The sequence below is a fragment of the Corythoichthys intestinalis genome, chromosome 1 (assembly GCF_030265065.1).
Source record: "Corythoichthys intestinalis isolate RoL2023-P3 chromosome 1, ASM3026506v1, whole genome shotgun sequence".
Classification (NCBI taxonomy): domain Eukaryota; kingdom Metazoa; phylum Chordata; class Actinopteri; order Syngnathiformes; family Syngnathidae; genus Corythoichthys; species Corythoichthys intestinalis.
Genome location: NC_080395.1, coordinates 50,928,271 through 50,953,729, shown reverse-complemented (window position 1 = coordinate 50,953,729; position 25,459 = coordinate 50,928,271). Strand labels below are relative to the sequence as shown.

The 25,459-nt window shown below is 37.3% G+C and overlaps 1 protein-coding gene across 4 annotated transcripts in view; it reads right to left on the bottom strand.

Moving 5' to 3' along the window:
• LOC130912005 (protocadherin-9) overlaps positions 1–25,459 on the bottom strand; it is a 284,657-nt gene that overhangs the window by 180,836 nt on the left and 78,362 nt on the right. For 3 of the 4 annotated variants that reach the window (XM_057829716.1, XM_057829733.1, XM_057829750.1), the window contains exon 3: positions 21,474–21,575. The exons of the other annotated variant lie outside the window; for it this stretch is intronic. In XM_057829716.1, the coding sequence (XP_057685699.1) occupies positions 21,474–21,575 (102 nt within the window). The remainder of the gene's footprint in view (positions 1–21,473; positions 21,576–25,459) is intronic. 4 annotated transcript variants of the gene reach the window in all.

Sequence of the window (25,459 nt, the reverse complement as noted above, 5' to 3'; positions counted from 1 at the left end):
ATTTTTCTTCCATTTTGCATTAACTCGAACTGTAAAGGCCGATTGGCTGAGAGATCATCAACAGCCCGTCACACCCTTTTATGTCAACACATTGCGACATAAACAATAATGGCGACTTACATAGAAATAAGGGTTTATATATTAAACTGAATTATTTTCAAAGGTTGTATATAATGGATGAGTTACTAACGTTAAAATATGTAGAACCAACAAGACAAAAATGAATAACAACAACATGCAAGACGATATGCATATATTCCTAGGGGGAAAACCCATAATAGTCTGTTCAAATGAAAGGAAAGAAATGGTTATGAAGCCCCATATGCAACCAACCTGACGAGACAACGAGCAACACCTGGGCAAGACACAAGCTGAGGGAAGCTGATTATAATGGGCCGTTTACATGGTTATGCTGCGACACCAAGACGCAACAATTTTGTTGCAGAATGGCCTCGCCTTTACATGGTGACTGCGAAAACGGTAGGCAAAGACGCAAACATTTGATTCCGGGCTACAAAGCAAAATGATTCAATTGCGGAGATCGCGCCACAACCATATGAATGCAACGCTCTCGAGCCGATGACGTCAGCACTCGCACACGTCACAGTCACTGCTAGTAAACATTAAAAACAAAAGCAAAACGGCGATTTTAATTCACTGTTTTTAATAATATTTTTCATTGAAATATATTTTATTTTCGCGTTTTTGTGCCTTTTGAAGAAAGGGAAAAAAACGCTTTGACGCAATTGCTTGTTTTGTTTTTTTTTAATTGACAAGCAATGTTATACAATCATTTATACTTATAAAGAACAGCAAACGGGCAACAAATATGATGGAAAAATTAAAAAAACAGGACAAACTGTGAATATAACTGCAAAATAAAACGTAAAGGGGAAAAAATAAAAGATAAAACAAATAATCAAAAAAAAAAATGTTGCTTTGAGTGGGCGGGTATGTTGTCTTCTGGGCTGAGGAGCTTTGTTGTCAAGGAAGTGCATTATTGGCTGTCGCCTTGTTAAACTGCATTGCCCTCTAGGGCCTGGCATGAATACTACATCATTTTCACGCGGAATTGCGACATCGTTCATATGGAGACGGAGCCAGGACAGATACATATAAATGCAAACATGAAATTTGTCGTAGTCTTGGAGCGTCACCACGTAACGGTCCCTTAGAGATACAAGGAGCAGGTTGACAACAGGTAAAACTGATAGGCAATCACACAAGGTAAGAAGCGAGCAAGAAACACGACAAAACATAAGAGTCAGGAGCAAGATTAATTCACTGAAACCTAACACTAGGTAACTTGTATGCTTGGCTACTACTGTGGTGTAGAAAGTATGAACTACTGACATCTTTTTCACTGAATTCAAATAAAAAAATAACTGTATGGTAATGATTTATTTTGTTGTTTCTAGAATTTTATTTCCAGAGTGATACTGCCACTCAAAATTGTCTGCAAAGCAGTAAATAATGTATTCTAGTTGAAAAAAACAAACCCAGTACCAGCAGGATTTTACTTTTTTTTTTTTTTACTATTAATTTGTGGAGCTTAACTTCTACCACCACACAACTGTATAGCTTCAAGACAAAAAGGGCATTAATAAAAATCCTTGAAGTATGTTTCAAATAGAAAATCCACATTAAAGCCTTATTTTATTCATGCAAGACTCATACACTTAGACTTGAACCACTACAGTCAGGCAACACAGAAACTTGATAGAGGGTTAATATGTCGAGAAAGATAGTCGTCTATGAAGGCATCATTAACTCTATCTATGGAGGTTGACTGCAGGAGGCTTTTTAATTTCTGCATTTATTTTGTTCAATGTACTTTTCAAATCTGTCTTCTGCCTCACTTTATTTACTGTCCTCCATTTTTTATTGGTAAATTGTATAGCTAAATTTGTTTGGAAGCTTTCATAATAGGCTGATGAGTGTTAGTCTGCTCCTATTTGCCTATGTGGATACATTTAATCAAATCATGTTTATGTGTATAAGCCCAAACGAATAAATAGTCATAAACTTTATACAATCTTTATTCATTTATAGTTTGGTGTATACATTTCCCAAGTAATGATGTTCTTTGTTAAAAACCTGTAGTATTGCACAAATTAAATGGTGGTCATGCTCCATCTCTTTAGGAGTTACAATGTATAATTAAACAGTAAAGCTGTAGGACCGAATGGATAATTAATTTTCAAAGTTTTACCATCCAACAATGTTTCCAATTTGGTGTGTCAGATTAGCCAGCAAAACCTGGTAAAATTGCACATGACTACTTGTCTCCCAACTGGATTCACATTGACTGATCACAAGTGTCAAGATTTTTTGTTAGTAACCGGATTTAAAGTGTATGCACTACTGGGTTTACACTTGTGGGTACAACATCAAAAGCTTCCTTATCACCTTTCCTAAGAAAACAGATTTTTTTCTCTACAATTGAAAATATTTGGATCATGGTAACACATTTGATGAATGTATTTCCTGGGGTTCATCGCATAGGATTTGGCTCAGCAGCAAATATCACAATAAAAAAATATCTGACTATTTGAGGGCGACCACTGAATAGCATAAGAAAAAAATCAAGTATCGGCAACCCCCCAGCAGTAGCATAGGCTTTTTGTCTTCTGATTTGTACACTATTTGCTTGTATTGTATTGTATTGTATTTTATTTTATCACAAAGGGGGCTTAGTTATGTTATGTGTATTACCAAAAACATTTAATCCCACAAAGCAATTTGAAGGCATTTATCAATATTGTAGATTTTGTCAAATTAGAAGAATACTTCTCAAAACAAAACAAACAAGAAATGGGTTTTAAGTTGATGCTCAAATGAACACACAATGAGGCACTTGGACTTCAAATGAAATCATTTGTATTACTTTAAGCCATTATATCTGTTTTTTTTTATTATGTATTTCTCGATGGAGCATTTTGTTATAACAATAAAGTTGCATCTCCATTTGCGTAAAATTGAACAAAAGTAATGTGTAAAGGTAGAAAATGAGGTTGAACAAATATATTTCCCAAGAGTGTATCTTGAGATTCTCAATTTCTTCTCTTATACTGTCCCAATTAACAGCTTTGGTACCAATTAGCCAAATCAAAGTCTTCTTCAACAGGAAACCCAGGGGCTCTGAACCAATGCACAAGCTAAAAAAATACATCAGCAAAATCAGCATGAGACTTAATATGAAGTAATTGGGAGAGTGAGGATGAATGCTGTTTGCTTAAAAAATTAAACTATCTTGTCAGCCACTGATGCATCTGCTTTTGTAAATGTAAGAAGGAAAAAAATATAAAACTGCTCAAAAAAATAAAGGGAACACTAACGTAACACATTTTAGATATATATGAATGAAATACTTTTATTAAATACTTTGTTTGTACCATAGTTGAATGTGCTGACAACAAAAGAATAGAAAAATTATCAATGAAAATCAAATGTATCAACCCATGGAGGTCTGGATTTGGAGTTATACTCTAAATGAAAGCGGAAAAACACTACAGGCTGATTCAACTTTCATGTAAACAAGTCAATATGAGGCACAGTAGTGTTCGTAGCCTCCAAGTGCCTGGATGACCTCCCTACAATGCCTGGACATGCTGCTAATGAGACGACGGAGGGTGTCCTTGGGAATCTCCTCCCAGATCTGGACCAGGGCATTACTGAGCACCTGGACAGTCTGAGGAGCAACCTGGCTCTGCCAGATGGACCTAAACACAATGTCTCAGAGGTGTTCTATTGGATTTAGGTCAGGTGAATGTGGGGGCCAATCAATGTAATCAATTCCTTCTTCGTTCAGGAACTGTTGCATACTACAGCCACATGAAGTTGGGCATCGTCGTGGACTGGGAGGAACCCAGGTCCCACTGCACAAGCGTCGCTTATGACAATGAGTCCAAGGATTTCATCCCGATACCTAATAGCAGTCAGGGTGCCATCGTCTAACCTGTAGAGGTCTATGTGTCTTTCCAGGTATATGCCTCCCTTGACCATCACTGACCCACAACCACACCAGTCATGCTGAATGATGTTGCAGGCAGCATAGCGTTCTTCATGGGATCTCCGGACCCTTTCAAGTCTGTTGCATGTGCTCAGGTTAAACCTGTTTTCACCGGTAAAGAGCACAGAGCCAGTGGCATAGTTGCAAATTTTGGTGGTCTATGGCAAATGCCTCTTAAGCTCTAAAGTGATTGGGAGTAAGCACAGGGCTCTCTACAGGATGTCAGGCCCTCAGACCATCATCATGGAGCCCATTTCTGATTGTTTGGTCAGAAACATTCACACCAGTGGCCTGCTGGAGGTCATTTCGTAGGGCTCTGGCAGTCTTCATCCTATTCTTCCTTGAACAAAGGAGTGGATACCGATCCTGCTGAGGGTTTAAGGATCTTCTACGGCCCTGTCCAACTCTCCTGGAGTAACTACCTGTCTCCTGGAATCTCCTACAGGATGACAGGTTGGTCCTTAGACTGTTCAGGAACTCACTGATGTGCTGGTCCAGATCTGGGTGGAAATCCCATGGGAGAACATCCGACACCTCATCAGGACCATGCCCAGGCGTTGCAGGGAGGTCATACAAGCATGCAAAGGCCAAACACACTACTAAGCTTCATTTTGACTTGATTAAAGGACATTAAATCAAAGTTGGACCAGCCTGTAGTGTGTTTTTCCACTTTCATTTTGAGTTTAAATCCAAATCATGACCTCCATGGGTTGATACATTTCATTTTAATGGATAATTTTTGTCAGAATTTGTTGTCAGCATGTTCAACTATGGAAAGAACAACATATTTAATAAAACTATTTCATTCATTCAGATCTATAACGTGTTATGTTAGTGTTCCCTTTATTTTTTTTAACCGTATATAATACCTGGATACATTTGAGTGGTACTTTTTTCATGTAGTCAGTAAACAAGCTAGGCCAAAATTAAGCACACTCGTGGCTTGATCCAGCAGTTGCCATACAGTTAAATTCATTACAATAACCTTAAATTTTAAGAAATTAAAATTTAGGAGGGCAGATATTCCTAACCTATCACCCCATATGCCTTGGGAAATAATTCTAGGTGTTGTAGAACCTAATCCTATTTCACCTAAATTTTATCGAAATGTATTCATAGGAAAACATACCTTTGTTTAATTATCTCTATGATGTAGTGAAGGAAAACATAATTAAATGGGATTCCATTAAATGGCAGAAGTTAAAATAAATGTGTGTATTGTTCGTACAGCAGAATAGTCATGACTTCCTAAGAGCTTTGTGTCATTAAATAGACACATAATTCACACTGAGTATGTTAATTTGTAAGTAAACTGAGACAAGATCATTATTGTTACGAGGTATTTGTATTTGGTAGGGGGCTGTGCGATTTTTTTTTTTTTTTTTTTTAAATGTAAAATGGTGATGCTCAAAGAAATGTTACCAAATACTATAACATGAAGTACATTTCTTACACAAAATTAAATTTCACATGATTAAAATATTTTTAATATTCAAATGACATTCAATCCATCTCCAAGCAATTATTACTGGCTGTGCTTTGTGTTTGTTTCTCTTCGACGGTAAATTCATGCAGTTTCAGCAGACACATCTACAGCATTGAGAGCATGAACGGCTCGCTTTTTCATGATTTTGATGCCTCATTTTAGACACCTGGCATTTTTTTTTTTTTCAAATCATTTAAATTTGACAAGGTTGTTAACAACAATGTACTCTGTAGTGTGTCTAAAACAAAAACAAAATCATCCCGTCAAATGTGCCAATGAAAGGTACATCTGCTCTATGGACATTCACAGAAAAAAAAGAACAATTAAAGGAGCAGATCCAACTTAAAGAGGGCAGTGTCACATGAAATGACAAAGAGAAACACACAAACAAAAACGTAACAGGTTTTGTGTAATCTGATAAGATATTTGCATGATTAACTGACCCTGTTACACTGGGACTTGATTGACCAAGTCAGGTATTTGTGCAATGGCTGAGCCAAATAAAGATGCAAATAAAGACCTCATGAAAAACAAGTGTAGTGCTTTCATATTGTTGTACAATGCCAAATAAAATAGGTGGCAGAGAAATTATGGAAACCATTTTTTACAGCAAAGAACAAAAACCATATGAATAACTTAATGTGATAAAAAATGGCGTTGCCAAGGCAAAATGACTGTGCTCTTTTTACCTTAATTTTGAGTTTTTAAATTTTCAAGAGAGATTTCACAATATAAATCAATTTAAACAATTGCTAGCAACTGATTTGTGGTCTAATAATATACTGTAACAGTAAGTCTTATCAGAGTTGGAAATAGAAATCCTCGCAATTGAAGAACCTCTGTGACTGCCAAGGTTTTAGCATATCATGCCAGCCAGGTGATCTTCCCTCGTTTCACTTTCCACATGTGTCAGAGATGATGGAATTATTGCAAATGTATTGAGGGCGGTAATTTATTTTAAACTGTTTCAACAACATTTACCTTGCTCTTTTGATGTTTACTTTTGTGTAATTTTGGCAGCTCATTTAGGTGACAAAGTAGCTGTGCCAAGATTCATTCTGAGCCCAGCTGAAAGCAAAAATGTATCAAAAGCCCAATATTTAATTATAACCTTGGTATGTTGGTGCAAACATTGGATTTATTCATTTCCTCACAGGTAACAAAATGTTTAACGGATAATATTCAAATAATTAATTGATAGAACCATTTTCAGTGCATACTCCCATTGCATAAGATAGAATTGTTTGTTATCATAGCAGTTAAAAACAAATAAAACAATAGAATATCAAGGATTACAAATGGTGGTACATGCTTACCTTTTTACTAACCATGAAGACCTTGCAAAATCATGACAACAGAGTCTGAATATGAGTATATTTCTGAGAGGGATAGTTACTAAGTGGCAGTTCTACTTTATTTATATTTGACAAGAATTTGTGTGAAATAATGTGAAGTATGTTCTTTGTCAAAGTCATATTTGAATGTAGCTGTTATAGAAGTATTTCAAACAGTTATAGTAACTCATGAACTTGAATTAGATCTAAATTTGAATTTTTTTTTTAAACACAGTTATATAATCTTGTATACTATTCAACTAATTTAAACAAGAACTACTGATCAACAGTATGATGGGTTTTGATATTTTCACCTGTTTTTGAAGATCTCAATATGAGGTGCCCTTGCCCTCCCAAGAATGGAGTTTTCATGTGTGCAGAAAACATGAGGGCGGTGTCAGTGACCGAAAAATGGAATTGCTTTTCTTGGTTACAGGCAGGGGTCTATTGCTGTGTTTGACATTCAGTTTGCAAAATGGATGCGTGCCTGTTGTCTGCTGGTGTATGTGTTTGCATGTGACAAATGCTAAAAAGTGTGTCATCACAAGGTAAGCGGTGTGACATTGTGTGTATTTGTGGCGGAATAGTGTTGTGAGTAAAATAACAGATTTAATGAAACACTTTTCCCAATAAAATTGTCAAACTTGAGAGGCTTGAATGCATTACAAGAATTCTGCAATTGTCAGAGGAGTGCAGATGGGTTATTACAAAGTATTTCCTTCCAATTACTGTACTAAATGAGGTTTAATGCAAACTAGACTTTACAAATATTTCTAGCTCATAATATACAGTAATCGTACCATATTTTCGAATGCCCAGGGATAAAAACAGGATAAACCCAGCTAATACCCCATAACTCAACTTTTATTTGGATAATTATACTGTAAGTTAACATTTTTCTGTTGGTATTGCAGTACAGTTAGACCACTCTGATGTTATATAACGGATTGTAGTGGCCTAAAATCTATCAATACAAAGCCAATCAAACAAGTTAGCACATACGTTTTTGTTTTGTTTCCCACAAACGATGAAAGGCAAAAGGATGGTAAGAGGTGTAAAATAAAAAATAAAAAAAACACTTTAGACACAGCTGCTATCTTTTTGGGTGCATACTGTTTACTCCAGAGACTAACATTCTTTGTCTACTTTTTTCATACATATGTACCACTTGGGAAGTGTAGGGAGGAAAGGGAATTAGGGATTTGAAACAGTAGGTATCAACAGCAATGCAGCAGTTTTTCATGAACGCCTTATGCTCAAACCAGACAATAATGTGCATTTTTTGGATATCCTGACACACTTTTCTCACCATCTAGTGTTCAAAGAAGCATATCCTTATCCAGAAGCCTGGCACTGTCACTAATTTTTCTCTTTGTCAGAGACAAAGGGGTTTTAAGCCTGTAGTTCTTGCAGCTCCACCACTTACAGGCAATATTTCACCCCATCCATCTAGCAAGGATAGTAGAGTGTCCTTGCTTTTCAACGCCTGGAGGAGTGACCAGTTATCACAAGCCACCAGACGAGTATGAAAACGGGTATTGGAGGATCAAGTTGAGAATAAAATGAAGAAATATGCATGAAGGGGTAAAGGACAAATGGGTGCATGTTATTGTGACAGATGTCTATGACAAATGAAATTGTATGATCAGCAATTAGTTGCCAAGTTGGCATCTTACCTCTAAAGATACATTTAGACTAACAACCTCTCTGTTTAGGTCATGGGTTGACGAAGAGAGAAGAATTGTATAAGAAAGATGAGGCAAACAGTAATATGCTGATCCAGCTAATGGCCAAACTGACCTTCAGAAAAAGTCAAAGATTAAAGAGAAAGTAGTGTGTCATACAAATCCACTGAAAAGTAATTCAAACTTCAATTCCACTTTTGCTTTAGGATTGTAAAAATGTTGTTTGTAAATGTAAAAAAATCAAACTTTTTTTATACTCTGGGCAGCATTTTCTAAACTTTTATTTCCTTACTCCTTGAAGACATACAAGTCCATGACTTAAACCACATGGAAAATCCCCAGAAAAGCTGATTGTGGCATCTAATGTCCGTAATAATGAAGACCGTAGTACTTTCGACTACTCAGACCTCAGGTTAAATAGGCATTAGATCCAATGCAGTTTGCTTACCAGCAGAACATGGGGGTGGATAAAGTGGTCCTATATTTGCTTCACAGGTCTCTTTCTTTTGTAGATGGGTCTGGAGGCTTTATAAGGCGGATGATTTTTTTTTTTTTTTTTTTTTTTTGTGCTTTCAGTATTAATAAAGAAGCTAGAGAGCATTGGAGTGGATCATACTTTTTGCAAGTTGATCCCCAGCCATCTGACTGACGACTACAGTATGCTAGGCTGGGGATCAGTGTCTCACTAAGCTTGGTGAGCAACACTGCAGCACTCTTCACATACCTATGCTATATCCATAAATATTCTCTTTTAAAAATAAATGAATGAATTTGTTTTTAAAGCTGTTGGTATCACGGACCCAATTCAGGCGAGGGAAAGGAGAGAGCCGAGTACGTCATCATAGCAGAAAGCACCCAATCACATCTTCCCACTCGTCAAATCAGCAATGGGTTTACATTCTCACCAGTGCTTAACTTTTCCGGTTGATTAATCCAATCAGCACTGAATTTACCTTGTCAATAATATCAACCTTTTCTGTCAAATTATTTTGTGTTGCTCTTTTCAATTTTCTTTTGCCTTCTGATTTGCCGTTGTGTATTGTGATCTGTCATTGTGTTAATTATTTGAAGGTATTTGTGTCATTTGCTGTTGCATTTTTCATTCGTTTTTTTTTTTTTTTTGTTATTATTTGCTGTTATGTTTTTTATTTGTTTTTGTGGTGTGTGATTTACAGTTGTTGTTTTTTTCTTTGTTTTGTGTTTTTGACTTCCCGTGTTTTTTTTTGTTTTTTTTTTTTTAATTTGTCATTGTTTATTTTGATTTGCCGTTGTGATTTTTGATTGGTCATTGTTTTTCCATTGTTGTTGTTTTAATTTGCTGTTTTTTTTTTTTTTTTGTGATTTGCGTTAGTTGTTTTATTTGCCCTTCTGTTTTTCAATCCAAGGTAATCTGTATTAATTACTGCTGTTAGTGTATCTTTCTCGACCTGGACCGGGGAATATTATGAGTGAATGTATGACTGTCTGACTGTTGAGTTTCCCCTACTGGAGATTAATTAAGTATGTTTACCTTCACCTACAGTATAGCAAAGGGTTAGATCAAAAAGAATAAACCAACTTAATGACGCTTCAGTTCTCAAGCGTCATAATGGAATGAATCTGTGACCACTAGGGATATGTGTTTTCAAAGTTTTTTCGGAGGGGGACCTTAGCTCTTGCTCATTCCACTTGACCTGTGAGATCATTAAATCTTATTGTGTGCGATTTTTCTTGACATGGTAAATGTGTGGAAGTCATGTACTGTAAATGTTCAATTACTACCCACTACACTTGATGACCTCAAACATTATAAATAACAAAGGCATTCAACTCCGTGAATTGCTACATGCTGTTACATGCAAATGCAAGCATTTTTATGTCCGTAGTGTAGGCCTTTTCACACGAGTGGCAGCCCAGTGTGAACGCGTCCAGCGGCAAGCCGCAATATAATGGCAGAAGATGATTGAGCCCCCTTCTTCTTGATGAAATTAAGAGCGGAAAACTGAGCACTCTCGACCCACACACGAATGCACTGATTTTTCATTGTTGCACCAAAAAAGCCAAGAAAAGGGATTTTTTTGGGGGAGCGAGCGTGGAGATGTTAATGTCGGACCCCAAATCAGCGGACCCATTAGAACCCTAACCCTAATCCCGTGTAAAAAGTATGGATCCTAAATTGCATGGCGATCGTTCCAAATTTCATGAATAATGACGTTGTTGAAAAATTGATAGCAAATAATCAATCAAATGATAAGGATTTACTTATGTGTCATATAATGCGCATCATAGTGCCAACAAGGAACTATATTTTTTAAAGCATATAATATGGTTCTTTTGTGTTTATTAGGGCCCGAGCACTGAGCGTGCGAAGGCCCTATTGTTTTGCAAAGGATTATTATTATTATTATTATTATTAGGGCCCGAGCACTAGACGTGCGAAGGCCCTATTGTTTTGCAAAGGATTATTATTATTATTATTATTATTATTATTAGGGCCCGAGCACTAAGCGTGCGAAGGCCCTATTGTTTTGCAAAGGATTATTTTTTTTTTTATTATTATTATTTTTTTTTTTTTTCAGGGCAAATGAAAATGGCCAATTTGGAGGCCTGAACATGCACGAAAAGTCACCAAAATTTGCACATACGTCCGGAAAATTGTAAATTTAGATAATTTTCAACGTTGCAAAAAAATATAACAAAATGGCTCAGTGGCGCCCCCTTGAAATTTTAAAATTGGCCTATAACATTAGGGTCTGTCAGCGTAGAGCAATGAAATTTGGGGGGTCTATACCTTGTCCAAAACCGCTCCAAAAAAGCATTTACACGCATATTCCAAACCCAACAGGAAATCGGTTATTTTGGATCAAATATGAAATTTTTATCGATTTACAGGGTGCACATTTGAGACCTTTTCGCCGAGGGAGTTAGTTGGATCATCTTCAAAATTGGTGAGACTGTTCAGGAGACATATGAAATCTTAAGTTTTGAAAATGGTGCGTTTTCATTCACGGGTCTGACCTGGGCGTGGTGCCAAAGTCGACCATTTTTTCGGCAAAATGACAAATTCAGTAAATGACTTATAGTTCCTTGACACAACGTTCAATCTTTTTCATATTTGGCATGTATGTGTGGTATCCCACCCTTAACACGAGTGCATTGAAATATTACCCATTAGGTCTAGCGCCCCCTAGTGAGAACAGGAAATGCCTTTTTTTACGAGACAGGTTCCTCCTCCAAGGGAAAAAAATCTGTTGACCTCAAACCTGCATCAGGGGAGCCTTAAGACCTGTGTTCAGGTGCCTGATGAAAAATATTGAGGTTTCGTTGAGGCGGAGGGGTCCAAACAAGAAAGTGAAAATGAACGTCAACAATTTGTCACGCAAAAAACTTTGAACAGTCATAACTCGGCAGATATACAACATATCTGCGCCAAACTTCCCGTGTTTGTTGAGAGTCATACCCTGAAGGTTCTTGTAGGGGTCATTTGCATCAACTCTACAGTGCCAACTAGTGGCGACAGAAAGAAGTTTTAAAAAAGGCCTTTCCTATTGGGTTTTTTCAACATAGAGCAAGGAAATTTGGGGAGTAGATACCTTATGCAAAACTGCTCCAAAAAGTCTCTTGCACCCATATTCCAAATCCAACAGGAAATCGGGTATTTTGGATCGAATGTGAAATTTTCATGGGTTCACAGTAGGAGTTTACATTTGGAGGCTTGAATATGCACAAAAACTTGTACAAATTTGCACATACATGCGGCTTTAGATAACGTTCGATAATCTTGCAATGTTACGAAAAAATGTAGCAAAATGCCTCAGTGGCGCCCCCTTGAATTTTTCAAAAAGGCGTTTCCTATTAGGTTTTTTTAACAGAGAGTGATGAAATTTGGGGAGTCGATACCTTGTGCAAAACTGCTCCAAAAAGTCTCTTGCACCCGTATTCCAAATCCAACAGGAAATCGGGTATTTTGGATCGAATGTGAAATTTTTATCGGTTCACAGTAGGAGTTTACATTTGGAGGCTTGAACATGCACGAAAACTCACACAAATTTGGACATACATGTGGCTTTGCATAACGTTCAATAATCTTGCAACGTTACGAAAACATGTAACAAAATGGCTCAGTGGCGCCCCCTTTAAATTTTCAAAAAGGCCTCTCCATTTAGGTTTTTTCAACGTAGAGGGATGAAATTCGGAGAGTCGATACCTTGTACAAAACTGCTCCAAAAAGTCTCTTGCATGCATATTCCAAACCCAACAGGAAATCGGGTATTTTGGATTGAATGTGAAATTTTTATCGATTTACAGTGTGCACATTTTACACCTTGGCACCTAGGGAATTAGTTTGATCATTCTCAAAATTGGCGAGACTGTTCATGAGGCATATGAAATCTTAAGTTATCAAAATGGTGTGTTTTCATTCACGGGCCTGACCTGGGCGGGGTGCCAAAGTCGGCCATTTTTTCGGCAAAATGACAAATTCAGTAAATGACTAATAGTTCCTTCACACAACGTTCCATCTTTTTCATATCTGGCATGTATGTGCGACATCCCACCCTTAACACGAGTGCATTGAAATATTACCCATTAGGCCTAGCGCCCCCTAGTGAGAACAGGAAATGCCTTTTTTTACGAGACAGGTTCCTCCTCCAAGGAAAAAAAATCTGTTGACCTCAAACCTGCATAAGGGAAGGCTTAAGACCTGTCTTCAGGTGCCTGATGAAAAATATTGAAGTTTCGTTGAAGCGGAGGGGTCCAAACAGGAAAGTGAAAATGACTGTCAACAATTTTTCTCTCCAAAAACTTTGAACAGTCATAACTCGGCAGATATACAACATATCTGCGCCAAACTTCCCGTGCTTGTTGAGAGTCATACCCTGAAGGGCCTTGTAGAGATCATTTGCATCAACCCTACAGCGCCAACTAGTGGCAATAGAAAGTCACTCGTTTTTCCAATACATGTCCAGTTCTTTTCAGGTTGGTCATTGTAATTTGAAGACCTATTGTAATACTTATTTACAGCCCATGTCCACGTGTCTCTGTCTGTTGCCGTGACGACCCTTTATTCGCCATTTAAAGGAAATATTTTTTTTCAAAGACTCAGGCAGCTTATATAGCCACAATATTTGGCACACTTCGTCGAATTGGCCCAGTTAGAAGATTAATTTTGGTTTTGAATAAGGGCTTGGCTGCACAGCTCAGTAGTGGCTCCTTTTTTGTAGTACTCTCTCCAATAGGGGTTTTTATCTCTTGGGTGTGGGAATGTAAATAGGCGACTTTCGAGCATGTTATGTTCTAATGAGATGATTAGAGAGGAGCATCTGCCAACACCCTGACCTGCACACAGTCCGAGTTGCGTGACGTCCGAGTTGCGCTAGATTGCGAGGGCCCGTTCAGTCCTGCTTGCAGGCCTAGTTGTATATTATAGTTCAATTTTCTAGAAAATATTTCAAAATGTTTATTTTATCACCTAGGTCCATTTCCTTTATTTTTTTACCTCACGCATGAGCAATTTGACTCAGTTTATCGATATTGCAATTGTTGATGAAATCTGTATCATTACCATAATTAATATTTCAGTGCAATTATAAGTGTGTGTGATCCATACTGTATTTTACATTTACAATCTTTTGGTGCTGAAGTCAAGCAAAATCAAATGTAGAAAAGGCTGAATACTGATTGAGGCTATGAGTTTCCTCATTCAAAACCTATGGGTGTTAGAAAACCTTAGTTAAAGTTTTAATGGGATATCTTTCATGCAACATTATTATAATTTCTGTATCAAATGCACTTATACTGGTCTTCCATCAATCAATAAATTGTGTTCCTCTCGCTTATCTAGGAAAAGCTTTTCGCAACACGTAGATAGTGAAACGAGATGGAGTAAACTTCTGGCCCTCCTATTTGCCAAATGCTGTACGCACAGAACGTTGAGGGTGACGGCTTACTGACTAAATAGTTGCACGATGCAAGGAGACCACTTTCTTATACTTACAGTTGTGGTCAAAAGTTTACATACACTTGTGTAGAACATAATGTCATGGCTCTCTTGAGTTTCCAGTTATTTCTACAACTCTGATTTTTCTCCGATAGAGTGATTGGAACAGATACTTCTTTGTCACAAAAAACATTCATGAAGTTTGGTTCTTTTATGACTTTATTATGGGTTAACAGAAAAAGTGATCAAATCTGCTGGGTCAAAAATATACATACATGGATCTGAAAAAGCGAATCATTGACTTGAACAAGTCAGGAAAGTCACTTGGAGCCATTTCAAAGCAGCTGCAGGTCCCAAGAGCAACAGTGCAAACAATTGTTTGTAAGTACAAAGTGCATGACACTGTTTTGTTACTGCCACGATCAGGAAGAAAACGCAAGCTATCAACTGCTGCTGAGAGAAAATTGGTCAGGAGGGTGAAGATTCAACCGAGAATCACCAAAAAGCAGATCTGCCAAGAATTAGAAGCTGCTGGAACACAGGTGTCAGTGTCCACAGTCAAGCGTGTTTTGCATCTCCATGGACTGAGAGGCTGCCGTGCAAGATGGAAGCCCTTGCTCCAAAAGCGGCACCTTAAGGCTCGACTGAAGTTTGCTGCTGATCACATGGACAAAGATAAGACCTTCTGGAGGAAAGTTCTGTGGTCAGACGAAACAAAAATCGAGCTGTTTGGCCACAATGCCCAGCAATATGTTTGGAGGAGAAAAGGTGAGGCCTTTAACCCCAAGTACACCATGCCTACCATCAAGCACGGTGGTGGTAATATTATGCTGTGGGGCTGTTTTGCTGCCAATGGAACTGGTGCTTTACAGAGAGTAAATGGGATAATGAAGAAGGAGGATTACCTTCAAATTCTTCAAAATAACCTAACGTCATCAGCCCGAAGATTGGGTCCTGGGCGCAGTTGGGTGTTCCAACAGGATAATGACCCCAAACACACATCAAAAGTGGTAATGGAATGGCTAAATCAGGCTAGAATTAAGGTTTTCGAATGGCCTTCCCAAAGTCCTGACTTAAACCCCATTGAGAACTTGTGGACAATGCTGAAGAAACAAGTCCATGTCAGAAAGCCATCAAATTTAACTGAACTGCACCAATTCTGTCAAGAGGAGTGGTCAAAGATTCAACCAGAAGCTTGTGGATGTCTACCAAAAGCGCCTAATTGAAGTGAAAATGTGCAAAGGGACATGTTACCAAATATTAGCGCTGCTGTATGTTTATTTTTGATCAGAGTTGTAGAAATAACAGGAAACTCAAAAGAGCCATGACATTATGTTCTTCACAAGTGTATGTAAACCTTTGACCACAACTGTATGTTCAAGTCTATCAGCATCTGAGTAAGTGTATCACTGACGTCACAGTCGTCATAGCAATGACTGCGCTCATGAGCAGTCTCAATTTTTGTGTTTGTGTTCTTCATTATTAGAGCTCTAATATATGTGTAATTTACATACTTAAATATTTTGAGCAACTGTCTTTACCATCGGTGCCTTTTAAAATGACAGATCACAAGTAGAAGAGAAAGCAGCAAACATAAGGATTGTGACATTGAAGATGCTGCAGAAATGTCTTCTTTGTATATATACAGACGCGTTTTAGGTTTGTCATATATTTACAACTATTACTAATTTTTATGAAGACTCAGAGGTTCTCTTTGGGATGGATAGGATCAGGAATGAGCATATCAGAGTGACAGTGCATGTTAGAGGATTTGGAGAGAAAGTGAGAGAGGCCAGACAGAGATGGTGTGGGCATATCCAGAGGAGATATGGTGAGTGTATTGGTAAAAGGATGCTGGATTTGCATATGCCAGGCAGGAGGTCTCGAGAACGACCAAAGAGGAGGTTCATGGATGTAGTTAAAGAGGACATTAAGTTAGTTGGTGTGAGAGCAGAGGATGCAGAGGACAGGTTTAGATGGAGTCAACAGTTTCACTGTGTCGACCCCTGAAGGGAAAAGCCGAAAGGAAAAGAAGATTTTTAGGAAGAGGATTATTGTTATACCTATGTTTTGTGTTCAATTTTACTTATATAGTTTGCTTAGTTTCAGCTGTGATTGGTTTTTGAAATGCTCTATTATTAAGGTTCATAAGGCTTACAAGGTTATTTACATTATTTTATGTAATTTGACATTGTGTTGGGAATATAATTGTTAAATCTAATATAACTTGATCATATGATCTCCATTCCCTTCATTCAACCATATAAAGAGTAAAGCGTGCCAAGGGATGTAGTTAAAACGTTTGTGATGCAAATTGAATTATCAGCACCAGATGTGTCTTTTTACATTCCCCCCACTCCACTTACCCTTCTTTAATACAACAGCTCCCTAATGTACTCCCAATAAAAAAAGGAGAAGGAACTTATCAATAACCAATACAATAAATATGTCGGATAACCTAATGGGGCATGTGACCACCATGCTTTAAAGTGTTAATGAGAGTCATAATTTCCTCTTGGGCAGGTACAAAGGGGTTTGGGACAGGGAGGAAGCGTATGTTTGCATGTGATCTTTGGATCTTTAATACAGTGAGATCCAATATGCCCCATATTCGAAATACAAAACAAAACAAAATAAATATCAGACTAAAAGCATGGAAACAATGTCTAACAAGTATTAACCTGAGACACATAAATCTGAAGTTTTAGAAATATCATAATTACTGGTCGGTTGCAAAATACAAGTACACATACAGTATATATAGGTACTTAACAATACAGGAGTTACTAGATACTTTCCTTAGAGTAGTAACAGTAAGAAAAGGGACACGCCTACCCACCTAGAGCTTTTTGGCACCCTGATTAATGTTGCTGTTGTCGAATAGCCGCTCACTCCCTTCCGTTTAGGAAATGTTATGTCTCGAAATATTGTTCAACTTACTTTGGAACTTATTCTAGCACATCTACTGTTCTTTTCATATGTCAAATTGTAATTTATCACTCTCAGCCTGCCACTTTATCAATCTATTCCATGGTGATCACAACACATTTGCAGGCCAGCCTGGAGACACTATGTCTAGCTTCTCCAAGATAGGTGTGCTTGACAGAATTTGCAATTTCTCAAAATATGTCCAATATGGGACATAGGCAACAACCGGGAAAATCATGCCTTTGCTTTTTTCCCAGTTTCTTGAAAGTTGCATTAAAAAAAAAAAACGATCGTCTGTGGCCACAGGACGTCTTTGTAAAGTAAGGGGGTGAAGTCTTATATCAAATAGCATCTTGTGCTCACAATCAAAGAAGAATAAAATATCACATTCAACTTGGAAAACTGTGAGTGAATTCCATATATCTGCAATCGTTTGACCTCTTGTACTGACTGAAGCCACAATGGCTAATCAGGGCAGCACAAGACAGCACCCAAGAAATCTTAGACAGCTGAATGAGAGATTGGGAAGCGAAGCCTTCCCTCCCTAATATTTACAGTTTATGTGTACTGCTGTATTGTGAGAGATGTGTTGATATTCAAGACAAGAGAACAAGTGTTAAATATTTAATGCATGTATGTAGAACTAATGACAATGTAAGTATGTGGCAGGATAATGCTTTGGAAAACAAAGCAAAACAAAGACATTTAGTAATTAAATAAAATACATGTCAGTATTTAGACAAAACATGTATAATATATGGTCACAATAAACTGGTTATCATAAAATTCACCTATAGCAAATAAAGGATTGCCGAAAAACTGTTTTTGACTGTCCAATGCAGGGGTTAAGTTGTGCCAGATCCTGTTAGACTTCTTGATTTTGGCCTAACTGTGTTCTGGGATTTATTCGGGCAGATCCGGCACCTTATTAATTCTAACTGTCGTAATCGACTTATTGACTCGGCCAAAGTTGTGGAGTTTTAAATTTTACAGCAGTTGTTATTAGCAGTGACCACAAAACGTTGCTTTTAGATTAAGTAGCGTTATATACCAGTCATACACTGTACGTATATAAATATGTGTGCCACCCAAGATAATAGATGTGATGGGTTTGACAATACGGGAGAGAGCAGTCAGTCTGGCGGCAGCGGTGACTGGGCTTGTTTAGCATGTTGCAGCCGACAGTGGGTATTTTGCACTTTTTGTTGCTGCCTTTTAATAAAGCAAGTAAAACAAACATTGTGACTCTTTCCTTCTGTGTGGTCCCGTGAGGGCATTACAAACCTATGCTGTTAACCTGTAAAATATAAGTAGACTTTACTTTAAAATAAAAAATCCTAATTTGTGTCTTTAGAAAATGTAATTTATGGTCCTTGCGTTAATTAGATGCAATTAATTTTTTCAAGTTTTAAGGACTCATATTAACCTTAATAATTGGATTATAGTCAATTGTTTGAGTTTGCAGTACTCAAATTAACCTGAATTAATTAGATTACAGTAATTTATTTATTTTGAGTTTGCAGTACTCAAAATAACTTGAATGAATTATATTACAGTAATTTATTTATTGCGAGCTTCCAGTACTTAAGTGATATGGCTTTAGTGCTGCTCATTCATCACATGCAGGTGAACCTCTTTTTTTTTTTTTTTTTTTTTTTTTTTTTTTTTTTTTTTACCTGAAATAATTCTACAATATAAAAGGCACATGCTAATTTGATTAATAATATTTTCAAACTGACCGTACCCCCAAATAAATGAAGGGAGCACACTCAATTAACTCAGGGGAATTAAATGCATTGTTGAGCATTTCAAAATAGTTTAAGACACAAGAGACATTAGCTCTTGACATGCTGCAGAATGTTTTGTTAATGATTGATATGAAATGAACAACCGTGAGTATAACCAGAACTCTCTTCAACTACCTTCACTTACTTCACATTGATTTGTGGCGAGCAATTTGGAAAATAATGACAGAGACTGGCTTTAGTTTTTAACACTTGCTGTTCTTGTGCCCTATACACTCCACAACCCCAAGAAACAAAACACTTCATTGGACAGAAAACACATAACTGCAATCACGACTCTCAGTCGTGGTTGCCACAACTACCCGTCATCTATTGCAGGGGAATAGATAAATAACAGTCGCTACAATATTATACTCTTTTATGAACTGTTGCGTTACCTTGTTAAGGCATCGCGACAGTTTATAAAAAGGAAATTTTGTAGTCAACAAATCTATGTGGGGTAAAGTAAGTGAAGGTGCTGAAGAGAGCTCTAGTTGACAACACGGTTCACCGTGGACTTGTGCGGTAATGTTTCGGTGTCAGAAAAGCGCGAAGTGGACAAAGCAGATCTGTGCATGTCTGAAAGAACTCCCAAAGAACACTGGGTACCAAAAATGTTTTTTTCTAATTTGACTTAACATATATACATCAAGTGAGGCATGTTTTCCAGCCCCAAATTGCTGCTTACTCATTAAAATTAGTGTTCACAACACAGGTTGATAAAAACTGAGTTTGGCTCAATTAAATATTTAATTAAGTTGTATATTAGCATTTACAGTGTATATACTGTGTTGTCTGCATGAGGTGTCACTCACCAAGCAAAGATTACCAAGTCAAGACGCACATCTCAGTCTCTAAATTTGAAATCCTTCACACAAGTACGTGTTGCATGTGTAATGTAATTTTTGCAAGAACTCACAATTATATCTTGTGAAAAACTTCCTTTTCTCTTATTTTTTTTTCCAAGTTAAACCTGTTGAGAAATAAATTGCTGGCTGCAAACGCCCTACTTAAAGTCGCACCTGTGGTGATGTGAGCAATGAATATACTGTTCATTAGCCTGAATAATTGTAAATTGTTGTCATGAACATTTATAATGAATATTATCTCAAATTGAAGCTTGTGAGTCCCCCAGCATAGCAAACAGGCATGTGCATGTTGAATTTCAACCCAATCTGTATGTGTTCCGGGACCAGTGACCAGCTCGTCATACTTAGGCTATCATAATGTTGCTTTAAAATAATCTCCTAAAACATTATTTTCAGATTTTTCAAGGAACACACACACACATTAACCATTTGTTGAATTTTTGATTTACTAACAAGTTCAGTCCTTCTTATAAAATGAATAAATAAATGAATGACTGAGAAAATTGTTTTCAAAAGTGATGTGTTCTTTGTGTTCCATCACGTTATGATTTACAATTTAAGCACTGGTGCAATTCCATAGCTTTAGATGTAAAAAAAAATATTTTGGCTATGAGAAATAAAAACAATGAAAAATGGCTCCATATTAGATATTTAACTGTTGTGTGCTACTTTTGTTTCCATCCTATTTGTCCAAACAACATTAAGCTGTACAAGGCAAATTTAAAAGGACCTGAAGAAACAATCGTGGTCCATTTTTTTTAGTTGACAGTATATGTGTGCATGCTATTTTTGGGCGTTTGAGTTTGTATTATAGTGGTTTCTTGGCAACATAATTACAGTGGGCAATCATTGGTCGGTTAGATAAACTGTAGATCTAGATCAACAAAATAAAAGCTGAGCTTTCAAAGTGGATCACTGAGGCATATAATCAAATCAACTTGATGATACAACTAACAATATGATGAATATGGAAAGAGGTGTGGCGGATTAGAAACCATACCCTTGTTTATTCACTGTACTGATAATGACAAATCAAAGAATATGACTTCATTGAGATTCACCAATGTGTATGTGCATCAACACAAGCAATATCCACCAACCTCCAGATGGCTATCACATGCTGTGTTGTCGAAGTGTTGCGTCAATGAGATTAATACGAAAGTAAAAATAGCAGATATTTTTATCACATCAGGGAATGGACCGAATGATGTTGTAACCACAATGTAACACAATTTCTAATAGGCAAAGAATACTTTTTTGAGAAGGAAGTATGCCTCTTGCAAACAAGACTAAGCATGATTCATTACTATGAAGGAGAGGTAAACATTTTGTTGAAAGTGAAACAATCACTTCAACTAAAGAAGCAAAATTATTTTAGACATTCAATGTAAAATATGCAGTTTAATGGGATGCATGAATGCATGGTGCTCAATGACAAATGGGACCATTTGTACTCACTAAGGGTGTGCAAGGGGTCCAATATTCAGGGTTGAGCTCAGCCCTGGGACGAAGGTCCAGATATTCGGGGTTCAGTTCAGTGCGGGCGCGAGTTAATGTTCCCTTTAATGAAGATTAGAAAAAAATAATGATAGTAAGTTAGAAATGGGATGTGTAATCGTCATATGTGCACAGAGGAATTTTCTAAAGTCATCCAACAACTTGTACTGTATGTTTCATTGAGTATGGTCTGAAATAAATTTATTAGTAACTTAAAATACTTAAACAAAAATGTCATTAACTGAAACCAGATTTCCAAATGGGAGGATTCTTTTACACCAGGGGTGCCCAAACCAGTCCTCAAGAGCTGCTGTGGGTCCTGGATTTTGTTCCTAACGATCGAGCATGACCATTAAACCAATGAGGTTTATGCTAAAACAAGCAGCACCTGACTACAATCAATTGATTACACTTGTAAAACATCAGATTAGTGCAAAGATGCCGTCCTGTTTTGTTGGAAAGAAATCCAGAACCCACCAACCCGATGTGGAATGCTTTGGGAACCTGTGTTTTACACCCTGAAGTAAAGCAAGGTAAAACAAAAAAAAAAAAAAAAAAAATACAACAACAACAACATTATCAACAAGATCATAGTTAAATGTCACATAAAATCATATTCACCAGCTTTCAATGAGATTTCAACTTGATATCTCTCCAAATTACAAGTAAACGCCATCATAAACAATTGTAGCATTCAGGTGCCCTACATTATGTGGAAAGGGCTGAATCTTGTCGGCCCCATGAGGTCCATGATGTATACTGTAATTATCTGCTGATTCTAAAAAAATTGTTGTGTGTAATGAGGCTACTCTGTATGAAGCCATGAGCATAAATTGCTGTTTTGAGCCCACGTCAAGATTACCAACATCACCATACAGACACTGGAAAAAAATTATCTTCAATTTTGTGTTCCTTTGAATGCCTGATAGCACTAAAGGTGTATCATGTGACTAACAGACAGAAAATGCTACATGGAATGCCTAAAAGCAAAGTTGCACAGATCATTTATTTATTATTAATTCATTTATTAGGTTTACAAGATCATTTGAGTTGAAAATGCCCAGGTTGTCTAGTTGTTTTTTTTTAATTGTCAACCTCTTCAAAAAGTAGGGTTCTCATTAATATGATGATAACTGGATTATATTTAAAGATATGATGATCAAATTTTAAACACTTTACTCGACTTAGCCATTGGCAAGATCTCTGTGCAAAAGCATTCATAGTATGAAGACCTTTCATATTGATCATTACATTGATGGTTGATCATAAGTAATAAAATAAATACTACAAATGATAGCAGCAACAATGACATACAGTGGGGCAAATAAGTATTTAGTCAACCACTAATTGTGCAAGTTCTCCCACTTGAAAATATTAGGCCTGTAATTGTCAACATGGGTAAACCTCAACCATGAGCGACAGAATGTGGAAAAAAAAAAAACAGAAAATCACATTCTTTGATTTTTAAAGAATCTATTTGCAAATCATGGTGGAAAATAAGTATTTGCTCAATACCAAAAGTTCCTCTCAATACTTTGTTATGTATATGTACCCTTTGTTGGCAATAACAGAGGCCAAACGTTTTCTGTAACTCTTCACAAGCTTTTCACACACTGTTGCTGGTATTTTGGCCCATTCCTCCATGCAGATCTCCTCTAGAGCAGTGATGTTTTGGGGCTGTCGTTGGGCAACACGGACTTTCAACTCCCTCCACAGATTTTCTATGGGGTTGAAATCTGGAGACTGGCTAGGCCACTCCAGGACCTTGAAATGCTTCTTACGAAGCCACTCCTTTGTTGCCGTGGCTGTGTGTTTGGGATCATCGTCATGCTGAAAGACCCAGCCATGTCTCATCTTCAATGCCCTTGCTGATGGAAGGAGATTTTCACTCAAAATTTCTCGATACATGGCCCCATTCATTCATTCCTTTACACAGATCAGTCGTCCTGGTCCCTTTGCAGAAAAACAGCCCCAAAGCATGATGTTTCCATCCCAATGCTTCACAGTAGGTATGGTGCAAATCAGTATTATTTTTCCTCCAAATACGAGAACCTGTGTTTCTACCAAGAAGTTCTATTTTGGTTTCATCTGACCATAACACATTCTCCCAGTCCTCTTCTGGGTCATCCAAATGCTTTCTAGCGAACCGCAGACGGGCCTGGACGTGTAATTTCTTCAGCAGGGGGAAACTTCTGGCAGTGCAGGATTTGAGTCCCTGGTGGCGCATTGTGTTACTGCCTTTGTTACTGTGGTCCCAGCTCTCTGTAGGTCATTCACTAGGTCCCCCCGTGTGGTTCTGGGATTTTTGCTCACCGTTCTTGTTATCATTTTGATGCCACGGGGTGAGGAGGGAGTTGAAAGTCCATGTTGCCCAATGACAGCCCCAAAACAGCACTGCTCTAGAGGAGATCTGCATGGAGGAATGGGCCAAAATACCAGCAACAGTGTGTAAAAAGCTTGTGAAGAGTTACAGAAAAGGTTTGACCTCCGTTATTGCCAACAAAGGGTACATAACAAAGTATTGAGATGAACTTTTGGTATTGAGCAAATACAGTGGGGAGAACAAGTATTTGATAAACTGACAACCCATTGGCAGTTTATCAAATACTTGTTCTCCCCACTGTACTTATTTTCCACCATGATTTGCAAATAAATTCTTTAAAAATCAAAGAATGTGATTTTCAGTTTTTTTTTCCACATTCTGCCTCTCATGGTTGAGGTTTACTCATGTTGACAATTACAGGCCTCTCTAATATTTTCAAGTGGGAGAACCTGCACTATTAGTGGTTGACTAAATACTTATTTGCCCCATTGTATGTGTATAAAACATTATTAAATGGTCCTGTGACTGGCTGTTGTCATTTATACCAGAAATTGTTTCTATAATGTGCAGCAGGTACTGCCAACGTAACACGACTCCAACCGAATTTGCAAAGAAAAGAACTGGTCCAATTCAATCAAACAAACAAATCTTTTGCTATTGTATTCAATGTTGTTTTTAACATCAGTGTTTTTTTGTTGTGTGATTTACCACTAATATTATATACCGGTATACAGTCCTGCAGTTGTTTTCCGACATTTTAAAAGTGGAAACAGCTTTTGTTTTTCCCATCCCCAAGTATTCAGCATGCAGTATGTGAACAAAATATGGGCAACTCTACAGAACTTAAATTACACAATACAGGCAAAAATATGGTACTGTACCTTAGATAATGGTAAATAAAATGTTCCTAATAATGCTGTTACTGCTGATATCTTACCAAAAACACAACATTTTCTACAGTAGAAAAGTCTACCCAAAGTAATTACCACAACTTTTAATCACATTCACACCCATGTGGATAATAGTTTTTACAGACAACATGGAAAGGTAAGAAATAGTATCATACTGCCGAATTTCCCCATGGGCCTTTAAAGTCATTCTGCTGAACTTGTGGGCGAGGAGATGTGTTTCATTAAGGGGATAAAACACATTCTAATTAGCTTTACCATTAGCCGTGTGCTGCCAAACCATGCTAGTCACAGCAGACCTTTAGTTCTGTTTAATTACATTAGAGATATCGCAGTATGCACTTTTGCTTTACACTGCATCTTTCCTCAACTTCCTCATCTTTCCTGTTTTTTCAAGGCAGCCAAATGACAATTGTAACTATCGGCATTAATTCTATCCCAATAGTGATGTGGCATAACCAGACTGCATGTTTCAGATCCTTATACTGATGTTTAATCAAATTTACTGTGGATCAAGGCTCATTGAAGGTCACTTCATAATAGGCCAGTGGTTTATTATTATTATTATTTATTATTATTACATGTTCTTAGGTGTTTTAAATTGTGTGTTTTGGGTCTTTATTCTGTTGGAGGACATATGACCGATGTTTATAGTCTTTAGAATTCATTGTATCAAGCACAGAAGGAACCTTTTATACTGTATATAGCAACGCTGC